Here is a 15,078-nt window from a genome sequence, read left to right on the forward strand (position 1 = left end):
TCTGACAAGATAATCAAGCCAAAAGTACAGTCATTTCCTCACCATCTTCTAATCTAAACAGGTCTAATTACAGGCACCGAGGTGGATTCATAGGCTACATATTAAATCAATTCCATTGATCAACATGTCAGGAAATGGGTTGTGCTGTGCAATTGCAGAGACTGAGAGGCAAGTTTTTTTTTGTTTTTTGTTTTTTTATTTCTGGGTTGCATCACAGAAAAGTGCTACTTTACATCTCATGTCATGAATCCTTCTGCAGATTGAGTAAGCTGAAGTAATTAGAGGCTTCAGCTTGGATGGCTGGCTATCTGCTCTGCTGGACATAAAAGCATGGAAGTTATAACTAACACAAGCTAACACCGAAGATTCAACACTAATCAGGGCACACAAACTTTATTTATTATGTCTGCATCTATTTGATAAGACCCCTCCCGATCTGTAATTTAGTGTATCTGAGACAGAACCCGGGCCGACCATCTCCTGTTCCCTCAGCGGGGTGTGGACCTTTTGAGGCTTCGGTTCAGCTCTTGTTTTGTTGCAAGCATGTTTTCTGTGCATATTTCAACAATTGTGAGGGCTGGGAAGCTGGTTAGCAGATCTGGGCCAAGCCTTTAAACCATCCACCACAAAGTTTCTCTAATAACCCTTATTTTTCAGAAGCTAGCAGTCATTATTTTACTACAAGCATTTCTAACTTGTGTTGCATTCTTAGACTCAATCATTTTCACCCCAACTGCTACATTTATAGTCCCCACATACTGTGCTACAAAGAACATGTTTTCTGCAAAAAATGTAGATGAAATTGATAGACAGAAAGTTGAAATAAGGTTATCACAAGACATTTAATAAGACAAATATTCACATTTATCCATATAATTTCTTATAAAATAATATATAACATTATTTACAAACATGCAGCACTATGTCTTTATAATACTTGTGTTGATTTAATAGGACAAACAAGTGCCACCTGCAGGATATTATTTACACTACAGTAATTTACTGCAATAACTGTGGCTTGAAGTTCCATAAAAAGAGAAACAAAACAGCTCTGCCGCTACTGACGGCGTGAATCAACTCTCCAAATACTAACTTCTGATTCTTCATCTGTTGGTGGGAACTGGATCAGTTCGTGTCGCACTATTGCATCCCTCTGGGTGTATTACTTTTCCAGGATTCATGTCTATCCTTCCGGGTGATGCATTTATGTCAGCAACTCTGGCAGGAAGGAAAGTCTTAGGTATTGGGTGTCTTTTGCATGTGTCTGTCAGCATCTTTGGTGTATGCAAAGCCATGATGTATTCGTCAGTGGTTGTCACTGATTTATCGATGTGTGTCTGCTTGTGTGTGTGTGTGAGTGCATATTTCTGTCTCTGTGCATCCATGTGGTCGTGTCAGCGTCTCTGACAGGTGTGTAGGTTCCGGGCTGCAGTCCTGCTGACAGTGTGATCTCGCTCTCCTTTCTCTGGCCGGCAGACCAGGCCCTCGCCGCAGTCGCACCGCTGGAACAGCTCCAGGCCGTGGGTGCCTTTCCTGCGATGGCGTGTGCACACCTGGCCCTCTGACAGCACGGGCTTACAGATGCGAGACCAGAAGTGTCTGGCACAGCAGAGACCCTCGGAGCAGTCTGCCGATCTCAAGCACGTATCACCCTCTTGGCCTGGATATAGTCGGAGGAATGACGAGAAAACATGAAATGAAATAACTGCAAACGTGTTTAGGATTCTGTGAAATAAGATTATCGATCACGGACATGGTAACTCACCTTTGACGGGGTTAGGCTGATAGCCACTGGCATTTGGAGGCCTCTTGGCCTGATGCTCCATGGTGGTGTTGTATTTATGCCATCCAGTATAAGTGATGGATGCATCTGTGCTGTACACCTCGTTTGCCTGACACACACCTAAGGAGGTTCAATACAGTATTGGTGAGTGTTTGCCTCAGCACAGAAAGTGAAACACACTATAATCTATAAAATCAGCAACAGTATGATAATAAAAGTAGTTTTGCAGTATTTTTTTTCTTCTTCTGTGCTCACCATTGCTGCAGCGGTTTCCTGCACAACACATGGAGTCTCTTGCGCAACGCTTGCGGCTCTTCCGGCAGGGCAGGCAGACACCGCGGGCGTCGTTGCAGAACTCATCACCCCCGCACTCTTCATCATCCGTGCAAACGGCTGACTGCTGTAGTGAGATTAAAAACAACATCAGCATGCCATAAAATATATATTAGTTATGAACTTTACATTCGCAGCAGTTGGCACCGTGGCGCACGGACGTGACTTTCACACAGTTGAATGAATTAAGGCTGATTTATGGTTCCGCGTTACACCGACGCAGTAGAACCATGACTTAGGCTTTACCTGCAAGGTGTCTATCGGCACTCTGATCCCCGCGCTGCTGGACGGGGAGGTGCGCGGACTCGGGCTGACAGCAGCAGCACCAGGTAGGTTCTTGATGGAGTTGGAGTTCTTCAGGACTGCGCCCGCGTAAACATCCCCAGAGTATCCAAACAGCGTGAGAAAAACGGCCAAAAAGTGACGCGCTATCAGCATCTTCATTCTTGTCCTTTTTTTTTTTTGGTTCTGTTGCGAACAATCAAGAAAAAAGCAAATCCACCTCTGTTTTTTGTTTACAAAGAAAAAAAGAGCAGTCTACGTGACAAAAGTCCCAAACGGCCTCGATTCCTGAATCCCAAAAGTTTCCAGAGAGTTTTAGGCACGATGCTTGGAAGACTCCTGCAGGCTCTGTGAGCTGGGATGATCTCTTTATACATGCGGACCTGTTTGTCTTCCCGCCCCTCGCTGAGCGCAACAAAGGGAGGGATGGAGTTTCCAACAGAGACTCACTGTACGGAAACGAGCGTCCCTGCGCACGACCGCGTCTCCGCGCTGTTTGTGCAGCGATAAGTCCGTCTGAATACCCATGTCTAAGTCAGAGATGGGTATTCAAGTCAGTAAAAATAAATGAATAAATTAGAAACACAAGCCTCTCATATACTTTATTTTTCTCTCATCTGTTACTTGATATGGAAACCTATTTTACGTTTCTCTTTTTTCTCATTTTAATTGCCTTCATATAGGATCTCAGGTCTTGATTTCACTATTCAAAATGCACCTTAACCTTTTTTATATTATTTGTATTTCTTTTATTTCTATCTGTTTGCACTGGAGAGGTGATGCTGCTTTTAATCTCACTGTACCCATGTATAATGACAATAAAAGTATTCTATTCTATTCTATTCTATTCTATTCTATTCTATTCTATTCTATTCTATTCTATTCTATATAAAACAGAAATCAATTGTTATTTTCATATTCCCTAATTATCAGAACTCGTATTTGTCCACAGTGGTGAAGAACAGCCTTGAATCTCAAAATACTTTATTTATTTCAAATTGCACGAATTTGTCTTCATGATGGTGAATCTTTGAAGGCTGTTTTTTTTTTTTTTTTTAGGTTTCTTTGACATTTTAAGCAGACCTTTGGCTCCGTGAGGACTTGCGCTTGAAGTGACTTAGGTCGATAAACATCTTCATTTGATCCTCGTGATTGCAAAGGTGCCAATTATCCTCCAAAGAGCGCTTGATTACAGCAGGGTCGGACATCATAGTGTAGGATATGAAGACCATTAAGGGGTGTGAAAAGTTTACCGAATTAATAGACTTCCGCGGAGAGGCCTTTCAGGGCTGACTGGCACTTTGAGATTAAAGGAGACTCTGATCTGCGCCTCTTTGACCACTTTGGTGCTCCAACACCCCGGGAGTCGTCCACAGATGCTGTATTTGCTCACAGATATTCCAATTGGATCGCTTAATCCTGTCATTATTTAACATTTTCCTGGCAGATTTCCATTTTCCGGAATTGTATTTATTGTGAAGACATTTTTCAGAGTTTGGCTGAGCAGTAGACCCGCAGGTGCTGATGTGAACAGACGTGGCCAGATGTTGGCACGTGGACGTCATCTGCTGGTCGGATTTGGGTGCGAGGCCCCTCAAACTGAAGGCTGATTTATGGTTCCGCGTTACACCAACGCAGAGGCTACGCCATAGGTTACGGCGTAGCCTCTGCGTCGGTATCAGCCTTCATGCGTCAACACGCTGGATTCTCCGTGGAGGCACCGCGACTTTGCGCGTCTGAATTGCTGCATATCTTTTGAAGTACAGCATTTATCTCCACTCTACTAAATGTCAGAGCTGGCAAAGGTGAACTCCTTTGATGCACTTTGATCCCCTTTGATCTCCCAGAAGTGTCACCCTGTTGTTATGACTGCAGCCACCCTCCCTCACCCCCAACCAAACAGATTTGTTGTGCGAATAACATGGAGGCCATGAGAAGCTGAATCATCTCCACTTACCTCTAAGTGGATGACTTTAACTCCGGGGAGTGATCATTAGATCTCAGGTGATCTTAAAAGAGTTCACACCGGGCTGAGGAGGGTTTTCTTACCAGCAGCTCCCTCCTGTGGCACCAACAAGAAACTTCAAACTCCACAGCAAAAGCTTTCATTGCATTTGAAATAAGAAAGAGGCACACAGGACTCAAAAGTACTGTTTTTTTTACTCTATAATTTTAAAAATCTTACAGGTGGCACTTTGCAAATTTAATTTAAAGCTGAAAAAAAAAACAACACAAGGCGAATATCAGGTAACTTTGCAGAAGGCAGTCAAGAAAACTCAGAACCAGTGGTTGGGTAGGTGGTGACAAACACAAGGCTTTGTGACAGATACAACCTGAAGTTAACACCATAAAATACTTATATGTACAGAATCAGGATTTACACTCATTCCAGCTCTCGGCTGATAGATGCACAACTTGATTCCAAATCAGTTAGCTTGACTTCCTGAAGTCAAAATCTGCTTCTTTTTTTCATACTAAACAATGAAATGAGTTTGAATCATGATGAATTATGATGACTGCTATCCCACAGTAAAAGATTGTCAACAGTGGTAAACATGAGTTTTAAGTTCAAAACTGCAAATCATTCTCACCCTCTCTCAATGATTTCATGGCTAAAACAGGTGATGGATGTTCTGTCTGAGTTATGATTAATGCTCACTGGTGTTTATTTCAGGCCATTAGTGGGTAAGTTCTTAAGATCAGATGATAAGTAGAGAAAAGCATGTCATTGCAGCCACATCAGGAATGACAGGTTTGAATCATTTTACTGTGATTAAATGTTCCCATGAGTTAAATTAAAGGCGTAAGCAGGACATTTTATTAATGTACACTTCTGGCAGAGTTCAAATTACTAAGGATTCTCTTTTTCATGGTGATAAATGTGTTTATTAGACATAACAGAGGATGAAGAGCAGCTATCTAAGCGGGGATGTATTTGATGTGTACATGTGTCCATGCAGCATTGCAAAGGTCATGTGATATTAACTATATGCCATTGATTTAAGGCACTTGCAGTCTATTTATTCAATGTTATGGTCAGATTTTGAATGTGATGAGGTGGATGAGTTGGGATTGATGATGTATGTTTCTTTTGTTTTCTGTCTCTAGGAGGTCATTTAAAATTCCCATAAGATGATGTATAGTCAAGTACGTCTCATGATATTAAGTGTGGTCAGTTGTAGCTCCAAAAATAAGGGAATTGTACATTTGTAAAGGACAAACTTAACAAAAAAATGCCACTCACCACAATATAACATGGTCTTAAGTGATATAAAACAAGTCTTCAATCAAGTTTGCAAACTCCCGCAAGTCATCATCTTTTTAAAGAATGACGTCAAGTATTTTACAAAGTAATCAAGCACAAAATATAAGAAAAAAAAATCACGATACAAAAACAATAACCAGTACTGCCATCTCAGTATCACTCATCATAATTTATCAACAGCACCAAAGACATAGAAACCATTTTCACAGTTGTCAGAACTGTACATGAGCAAACAGAGGATGTCTGTTTGGCTTAATGGGAAGAGTCATTTAAGTGACTTAAAGACAAACCAAAGAAGAATGTAGGCAACAAAGCATTTATATGTGATTTAAAAGCGCATTTAACCCCCCCCCCCCCCCCCCCCCCCCCCAAAAAAAAAAGGAGAGTGACTTTTACTAAAGTTTAAGATGCGTTATAACTGCTAACTTTATCTGTTATGGTCTTAAGTGCATAATAACATATAGCTTCATGGAGATACTAGCTGAAATGTCATCTGCGCAGGTGTTTTATTCATCAAACTTTTAGCAGGGCACTTAATGATTCACGTCTCTTCTCACTGAATGCACAGTGTTTGTGCTTTTCAAGGTAGATTCATCTCAAATAAATTGTGCTAAGTATTGGATGTCGTCCCAGTTGTGTTCATGTGTGACAATATAACTCATAAATTCAAAGGTATGCATGTGTCATACATACTGTAAGCCATATAGGTATGTTAAATAAGGAGAAACATCAGAGACATTCAGTTTAGTCTTGAGCACTTGATACCAGCAAACTATAGTGTGTAGATCTCCGGACGTTATCATAGACTACAGAGAGCAGCTGCAAGTTGAAGACCAGGCAAAAACTGCAGCGGCGTCATATTCTCTCTCAAAGTCCATGAGATATCTCAGCAAACACTGCAGAGAAACAAGTCTAGGTAAGAAAGTCAGCCGTTTTTGCCTCTCTTTTCGGAGCATCCCTCTACCTTTTCACAAAGATGTATCCCGGAACAAAAACGTAGACAAACAATCATACATCCATTAAACATCTGGCTCCGCTATCAGCCTCTGTTGTGTGTTTGCGTGTGTGTTTGTATCCCTGCGCTTTCATTGCCTTTTAAAACTTGACACCGAAGAAGTGCTACAGCAGTCCCATTGTAAATGCTTTTTCCAGAGCCACAGTGAAATAAAGGCATATCGGTGACCCAGAAGGTTTCCCATCCATCCGTCTTCTTTTCGATTCCTTCTCTTTCATTATTTCTTTTAAAATGCAGTTTTTTGTTTGTTTTTAACAACCCGCCATGTCTTCTAAGACGGCCTCCACCCATCAAAAGCAAACAAAAGAATAGTTTCTTTTGGTTTTAAGTGGAAAGGAGGCCTTCAAAAGTCAACGTCCCAGCCAGAGTTGTCGTCGGGAGGTGGGTCCTCGTTGTCTTCTGGAAAGCTGTCGAAGTTACTTGTGTCAACTGCTGATGTGACCTGGTGACGAGGAGACAAATGAATCACTTACATACAGAATGAGCAACAATAACATCAAAAGGATTTTGGGTGTGAGAATGACCCAAGAAAAAGAGCAAATAAGGGCAACTGTAATGAGAGAGGCTGTGAAGATCAAACACTTACATTAGGGATAATAGGAGGCGTCAGTGTCCCCTTCTTCAAGCCCTCCCAATTAAAGCCCTCAAACCATCTGAACAGTAACAAAAAAAAAACATTAGCTTGTCATGACACACACAAACAGAGAAATGAATTAATAAATGTGTCTTACTTGTGCTTTTGGATGTCTTTGACTCCATTTTTCAAGTTCCCTAATCTTTCACAAGGGTTATCCCTGAAGTAGAAACACAACGTGAAGATTTAGCATAGAGACCCGATGAATGAATTTCCTGAATCAAACTGACAGAGCCTCCAGCACTTACCTGCATAGCTTCTTGATTAGGTTGGCAGCATTTTTGGTAATTTTCTTTGGAAATTCAATCATGTCAATGCCTCTCAGGATTATGTTGTAGGTTTTCATCGGATCAGGACCAGAGAATGGAGGACTGCACAACAGAGGCCAAGAAATTTAGCTTTAATTATAAAATGCATTAATGTTGACAATTTGCTTGTGCACTGGACCGTCACTTTGGAATTTGTCACATTTTTCAGAGTCTGATGGGGCTTCCAAACGGAGGTTTGCGAGGTAACGTGGGGCTTTGCATACAATACTTTATAATCATCTTTTTGCAAACATGCTCAGGCTTGTGTGTACCTGCCAGTTAAGAGCTCGAACATGAGGATTCCCAGAGACCAGTAGTCGGCTGAAATGTCATGGCCCTTGTTCAGAATGATCTCCGGTGCTACATACTCTGGTGTCCCACAGAAGGTCCACGTTTTCTTCCCAAACCCGATTTTTTTGGCAAAGCCAAAGTCCACCTAAGGAAAATTATTATTTTTATTGTCAAATTTGAAAATTAAATACATTTCACAGCAAATAAATCCTAATTTGATTCACTCATATTCTTAAACAGAATATGTTGCTGAAGAAAGTGGTTTTTCTGGCGGAATGATAAAAGGCAGTGTCAGTAGACGAATAAAAAAACTCAAAAAAACAAATCAAAGTTTTTATTTATTCAGTGATAATTCTAACATTTACAGCTGGTGTGTTCAAAATCATTTCAATATTTCTGTCTAACACTACCATATCATTACCTTTCTGTCTGTTTTCACCATTAAAGCAGGTATAAAAAAAAAAAGAAAAGAAAAGCCAGACAACCCTGTCAACATGGGCGGTGATTACATATTAAGCTCTTACCAGTTTTGCATAACCCCTGTGGTCCAAGATAAGATTCTCTGGTTTCAAGTCTCTGTAGATGATGCCTTTGGAATGCAGGTAAGCAAACGCCTCCACGACACAGGCTGTGTAAAACCTGGTGGTTGAATCCTCGAAAGATCCCCTACAAACGGACAACAGAGACCAATACATTTCAGATAAACTGAGTAAAGACGCAGGGCAGCGAAAATGATGGCTTTTCTTTTACCAACCAATCGGCTTGACTGCAGTTATAGATTCGCCGTTCAATTTCACATTATATATTTCAAAATATAAAAGAGTAAGCATAAACAGTCTCACTATAGTCATTCCAATCAACAGGTTTGATTTAACGGACCTATGTCTGATCTGGTGAGATGGAGCTTACCGGTCTCGGAGGATGGTCCACAGTTCTCCTCCTAAACACGCTTCCATCAACATGTAGAGGTACTTGCTGTCTTTGAAGGTTCTATATAGTCTGAGGGGAAAAAAAACAGTAGTTGTTGCTATTTCAAATAGCTGTGAAATTCACAGGAGGGTAAATCATTTTAGTTAATCAAATATCAAAATAAAAAGATGTTCTCTTACATCTAAAGTAATTGTTTCTATCAGCAATCTTATAGTACATCAGTGGATTTTGAGCATTGGATTGTTTAATAGAAAAATTGCAATCAAAATCAAGCTTTTGAAAAGGTGGTACCAAGTTTTTTGTTTTGTTTTAAATTGTATGTTAAAATATGGAAAGGTCATATTTTTAATACGGCCAAAGTTTCAAATATTGATCTTAATGTATTTATAACTATTTCCCCAACCAGCTGATGTTGCAACAGTTACTTTCAAACAGCCATTTCCTGCAGGGGCTACGCGCGTATGAAATACAGGCAGTACAGATCCTGCAGTCCCACAGGCTTCCTGAAGTTGAGGTTTATGGAGCGAGAGAGAAAACAGCTGAAATAATTTGTTCCAGACATGCAAAGCGACACCTGTAAATTTCCACATTTGGAAAATAGCATGAAAGCTTCCCTTAAGGATCAGAATACACATATTAAAATTTTATAATTTGCAAGTTAGAAAAATGTAAAGTTGGTTTTGGCAATTTTACACTGAAACTACTTTATAGGCTATATAAAGTAATTTTCCAAAACCTTTCATCTACATTACAGTTGCCAACACTGTCGCCAGATGAAAATGTATTCATAATATCAAGCAAATTATTACCTCTAAACTTGTCTCTTAAAGTATGCAAGAAAAAAAGAAAATAGAGAAGCCCACTTTGCACATCAAGAAAATCTAAAATATTTCCAAAATATGTTTTATTAAATTTAGTTTGCCAGACCTAGTTGGCCAGAGTTAAGTTTTCCCTTTTTCTTTGAGTAGAAACATGTCATGTTGTAAAATTTCTACCTGTGATTTTTTTTCTTATTTTTTATATTAAATGCTTAAGTATATAAGCCTGCATTCATAAAGCCATTGCCAATTAAAATCTTTTCTTGTACTTTTTCAAAGATCCCTCATTCATCTTTCATGACTTGCACGTGGCACTAGATAGACACCAAAACGGTTCTTGCCAGGACAAGTTGTGACAAAGTCAATTTGATTTTATTTCAACCAATTTATTTTGGGTTAATTTGACAAGTGAGCTGGGAAATTCATCATTATTCTCTTCATGGAACTTTGGCAAGTTTTGATCTTCAAATATTGTTAATTTTTTAGCAGCTGTTGAATATTTTGAAGGCTACCCTCATGTAGTATGTAGGACGGTTATATTAAAACATTTTTTGATGTTGACTGTGTAAAATCAGAACCACAATTACAAAAAATAAGAAACATCAAGCACGAGTATTGAATGATCTGCTGCTGGTAACACAGCTTCACCTTAACTTCTGCGCCACGGCTTCAGTTCATTATTCTTCTAATACTTGTGAAGTGTCTCCAGTATTTATGAGGTCTCTCCTTTTTTACTTGTTCAGGCAGTTCTTCGCCATGTTGAGACAAGTTAAATTAGACACTTACCCAGCCCAAACTGAGAAAGCTTATGTTCAAGCTGTCAGCCTTACTTTAAAATGGTTTAAGTACTTTTGGTGCAGTAGCCTGAAGTAAAGTGACTTCAGGCTATCGTATATGATAGGAAACCTTTATTAAAAAGGTCTGCAAGCCCCACAGAGGGCTCAGCTACTCTTGACTCGTAGGTAATTAAGCGTTGATCCTCATGGCATGCCAGGCTTATACAATTTATAGTCCATTGTGCTTTTCAAGGTAGCTGTTAAGGGCGTGTACCTAACAATAAAGTCAGAGTGGGCCTCTTGCATGATGAGCTTCTCTGAACGAATGTGCTCCTGCTGTCTTGTGTCAACAATGTGCCGCTTCTTCAGGATCTTCATGGCAAAGGTCTTGTTCTCATCACTCTTGAGCTGAACCTGCAGCCAGAGGGAAAGAAAGAGGTTCAAATGCACAGGTCGGGCTGTATGTGCGCCTCCAGTACCTGGTCTAGATAATAAAATCCCAGTTCTGGGTTCACATCATTTATAATGTTGCAGTCCGGCATCTCGTACCAACTCAACACGTCCAAAGCCACCGACTCCAAGAGTGTCAATGATGTTGAAGTCAGCCAGGTTGAGACTGAAGAAAAACGCATTCTCCGCTTCATACCTGCGGTGCCAGGAAAAGGGGGGAAAAGAAAACATGGGAAAAGGATTAGAGTCAAGATGAAGGATGAAAGGAGAGATAATCTACTTTCAACAACCTGAGACAAAATATCCGTTTCTCCCTGAGCTCATGTGTTTGCAAATCTTAGATGATTTAACTCTTAGTAATCTATCAAGGATGTTATTGAGGATGTGGAGTGTATAAATACCAACAAGTGAACAGGATGTGTTAGAGTTAAGTCCTGTGGCAAATCGCTTTGACCTCTATTTGAAGACGGACTAACTGTCCCCAGTATGTCTTGGCAGGAAAGAACAAAATGGGATGTTTGTCACACACTTGGCTGTGAAGACATGCCTCAGCTCTGCTACTGAACACTGCAATATGTCATTGTTGAGCTGCACATGCTGGCAGTGAAGGTTGTTTCCATGAGTTCATCACTTATCCTCAGATGCCTCCTGTCTTCTCTAGTTATTGTTTGATCCACACAAAGTTTCGCCAGCTTAATCTCCGGATTGGTGAGCTTAAGGCAGATTTGAGCCTGGACAGGCATTTTTGGGCCACTGAGAACAGAGGTATCGGCTCACCGTGAAGCTTTTTCAGTCACAATATCAGTCCAAAAAGGCAACTGACTGGAATGAAATAAAGAAATAAACTTCATTAAAGATTTGTTTAGATAAGTCAGTTGACTTCCTTCACGCAGCAGCAGGGATTATGTTTATTTGCCCAAAAGTAACAATGGCTCATTTTAAGCCATACTGTTCCAGCCTTGAATTGACTGAATAAAATGTCTTACTTTTGCCGAACTTTGTTTCGGATTATGTGGCCACTGCAGATGTGGGAAGGGAATTTCACTCGTTTCGGAGCCACCTCACTAATCAGTTAGACTGCATGCCAGAACAATTAAGACCTTTCCCTTCAGCCACATGCCAGTGGGAGGTGTGGTGGCACGTGTTGGCAGGTTACTGAGCACAATGTTTCTCAGAAACCCATCTGGTTACTAGGACACTCGCGGTTTATTTGTGTCTCCGTAGGCCCTACTGTAATCAAGTGACATTTGCAGGTGATCCTTTCATCTCTCTCTCTGTTCATCTGAGCTGGTCCGGAAAAGACTGTAAATCCAAAAATTATCTCTGTGCAATAAAATGACGGAAAGAAGAAACCAAGACTGAACGAATGACTTTGTTTGAGCAGGAATCTCATCAAAGTCGTGTTGAAAGATAAAGACTTTGAGGTTACACACAAAGAAGATGCATGTGAAGACTATATGATATAAATGTCTGTTCAAGCCCTATTAATAAAGGAATGTTCATAAATATATCGGAATGAATAGGAGCAGGAGTCAAAGGATGAACTGAAACGCTTAAAATAGTTTTAACAGTAGTGTTACTTGGCCAGCAGATGGCAGTGTAGATTCATTAACCGGCACAACAAAAACTTGCTGAGAAAAAACTCTATGTAACCCAGAGCTAAAACAAAATGAACCTTAGGTGTGAAGTTAGTTTTGGATGCATTGACCCATGGTTTCTGTGGAAACATTGAACGTTTCGTGAGATAGTGAAAAAGACCAGCCTTTCTACTGCAATGATTTGTGATCAATCTCAGTAGGGACACAAATCAATGATGATGTAAGGATTTTAGTAGTAAACACTGTCCACAGCTGTAGCATGAGATGTCAAAATCTGCAATATGACATTTAAAAGCAAATCTTGTTGGATTTTGACCACAATTACCTTAAAAAGATATTGAATGAAAATGCACACATGACTGAAAGGTAATCCTGGTTACTGAAAGTCTCTTACTTTACACTTGAAAAAACATGTTACTTATTCATGTTATTTGGAAAATCCATTACCAGGAATCAAATGCAGTTTCAGTGCTGGTCAAGTAGCCCCCAAGAGGGTGATAATCTATATCACTGAACGGATGAGGTCATAAAAATGATGCAATCCCCGTGGGTCTAAGTGTATGTGCGGTTTGTGTGTGTGTGTGTGTGCGAGTGCGTGTGTGCGAGTGCGTGCGTTTGTGTGTAATCATCCTCATTTACTCCACTTCCATTCTTCTTGCTCTCGTTTGACTCGAGGGACCTCAGCGAGCAGAAGAAAACACATTTGACCTTAAAGCTGGCACTCCTTCAATGCTGCTTTTTTATTTAAAAGTGTTTGCTTCTTCGTGAACTTCCACACTTTAATCTTCTGCGCTAGAGTTATATGTTGGATACAAATGAATCGAAGATAAGCAATAAAAAAAAATAATACCAGTTTCATAATAGAAAATAAAATAAAAAAAGGATTAAAGGGCAGTACAAATAACTTGTTTAATTTGAGAATAATAAACTTAGGTTTGTGGGTTGTTTTGTTTTAACAAGGCCAGTTAACAGCAAAGAGTGAGATCTCTGTAAATTTTCGATAACAATTTGTCATTCTAACGAGCCAGTTTTCATAGAAAAGTTGAAGTTACAAGTGAGTTGATCTGCTCTACTTTGTGAGACACAAAGCTTTTCTTCCCAACAGCAGAACAACAATCAAATACAATGTGTGCATACGGCATCAGCAGGGTGTCTTTGAAGAAGAAAGGCCTGCTGACCTCACAGGTGTACTTTGCTAGGTACTGTACTGCTGCAATGTGCTTATCTGCTGTGACCAATTAGAGGCAGTTTCCATCACTCAGATCTTGACTCAGGCTCTGTTCACCATGAGACAAATGTGCTCTGCCAGGGAGAGACTGACAGCAAGATACGAGACAGCATGCAGCGAGGAAAGCTACCTTAATCAGATAGAAAACTGCTTTGATGAGACGGATTGGAAGGAGTCGAGGGAACAGCAGTTCTATTTTAGGGTAAAGTTCTGTGAGAAAAACAGGACTGATGAATAGGTTACAGAGCATGCAAAGCATTGCATTGAATTAGATTTGGTCCCCAAAACACCTAGGGAAAGGGGGTACTGAGTAAAGAATGCATGAAGCAGGTTTCTGCATTTCCTCACATCAGCTGGCAGAACCACCATCACTTTTAACGAGGTATAAGAGGTACCTAAACTAGGATGAATGCCTTCTATGAACTTCTGGACCCCTATTTATGCAGTTTCCTCTTCGCTCTTTCCAATGTTATAAATGATATTGCATTGTGCTCTTTGATGACTAACTGCACTGACTGCAAAATAAAGTTGACACTCTCATCAGTCACACATTCACAGCATCATGCAGAAGTCTATCATTCCTGCAACTCATGATATTCTCTCACAAATTCACTCCACTGCAGCCATCTATCTGCATATCAGATAAGTAGTTCCAACTATCAAACCCTCTATACTCTTTCATCGCTGGGTTCTTGTCCCTCCTCACCTTGATTCACCAAATAACGCGGAGTGACTTAAGCATCAGACTGCATCAGATCCCTGAATCAACTCAAAGATCCCCGTCTGAAGGTGAACTCTGCGTTTAACGCTGCAATTGTTCCTGTTTCCATAGTGATAATAAATAAAGTGCTTTTATTTTTTTTCCTCTGCTGTTATGTTATGTAACACACCTCAAGGCACCAAGTATCAACAGCTGACCTGACGGGAGCATTCATGATATTTATGTAAGGCTTATATCTGTGAGTGAAAACTGCAAACAAGAAAGACCATGTGCATTGGTATTGATGTTATTAATACATATTCATGATTCACATTTCACTTACTTTGCTTTGGCATCAGCATCCTCATGGCCTTTAGTGGATACATCCTCCAAACCTCCAATCAGGTGCTTAAAGGAACTGAAATACAAATAGTAATCTTTTGTTTTTTTTTTTATTTCAAAAATTCACAATCCTTCCAGGTTAAAGTAATGCATTCTCCTGTAACGTACATGATGAGTTAATAGCTTAAGGGACGAAGGAATAAAGCGCACGCAGCTATTTGTTGCCTGCAGCCAATCTGTATGCATTACAGATTGCCATTAAAACACTACTAGTTATATTAAATATTCATGAGCCAGCTTTTAGAAACAAGGCTCTGAAAATCAC

At 40.1% G+C, this 15,078-nt stretch overlaps 2 protein-coding genes across 3 annotated transcripts in view; both read right to left on the bottom strand.

Annotated features, from left to right (window-relative positions):
• Window positions 1-211: 211 nt before the first annotated feature.
• On the bottom strand, window positions 212-2,766 carry LOC133463586 (dickkopf-related protein 1-like). The gene is made up of 4 exons (XM_061745181.1): window positions 2,363-2,766; window positions 2,039-2,183; window positions 1,766-1,903; window positions 212-1,660 (listed from the first exon to the last, which is right to left on the bottom strand). The coding sequence occupies exons 1-4, from the start codon at window positions 2,558-2,560 to the stop codon at window positions 1,395-1,397; spliced, it is 747 nt and encodes a 248-aa protein (XP_061601165.1). The 5' UTR covers window positions 2,561-2,766; the 3' UTR covers window positions 212-1,394.
• Window positions 2,767-6,048: 3,282 nt separating this feature from the next.
• Window positions 6,049-15,078, bottom strand: part of LOC133463243 (cGMP-dependent protein kinase 1) — a 104,022-nt gene continuing 94,992 nt past the window's right edge. For both annotated transcript variants that reach the window (XM_061744663.1, XM_061744662.1), the window contains exons 9-18: window positions 14,755-14,829; window positions 10,985-11,081; window positions 10,710-10,849; window positions 8,821-8,910; window positions 8,436-8,577; window positions 7,893-8,056; window positions 7,561-7,683; window positions 7,410-7,472; window positions 7,265-7,331; window positions 6,049-7,120 (exon numbers count right to left, since the gene is read on the bottom strand). In XM_061744663.1, the coding sequence (XP_061600647.1) occupies window positions 7,022-7,120; window positions 7,265-7,331; window positions 7,410-7,472; window positions 7,561-7,683; window positions 7,893-8,056; window positions 8,436-8,577; window positions 8,821-8,910; window positions 10,710-10,849; window positions 10,985-11,081; window positions 14,755-14,829 (1,060 nt within the window). In that variant the 3' untranslated portion in view covers window positions 6,049-7,021. The remainder of the gene's footprint in view (window positions 7,121-7,264; window positions 7,332-7,409; window positions 7,473-7,560; window positions 7,684-7,892; window positions 8,057-8,435; window positions 8,578-8,820; window positions 8,911-10,709; window positions 10,850-10,984; window positions 11,082-14,754; window positions 14,830-15,078) is intronic.

Source organism: Cololabis saira, chromosome 17, assembly GCF_033807715.1.
Source record: "Cololabis saira isolate AMF1-May2022 chromosome 17, fColSai1.1, whole genome shotgun sequence".
Taxonomy (NCBI): Eukaryota; Metazoa; Chordata; class Actinopteri; order Beloniformes; family Belonidae; genus Cololabis; species Cololabis saira.

Coding starts and splice junctions, on each gene's coding strand:
- LOC133463586 (XM_061745181.1), bottom strand. CDS start 2,560: ATGAAGATGCTGATAGCGCGTCACTTTTTGGCCGTTTTTCTCACGCTG. Junction 2,184..2,362: donor TGCCGATAGACACCTTGCAG/GTAAAGCCTAAG, acceptor ATCTCACTACAG/CAGTCAGCCGTTTGCACGGA. Junction 1,904..2,038: donor AGGAAACCGCTGCAGCAATG/GTGAGCACAGAA, acceptor GAACCTCCTTAG/GTGTGTGTCAGGCAAACGAG.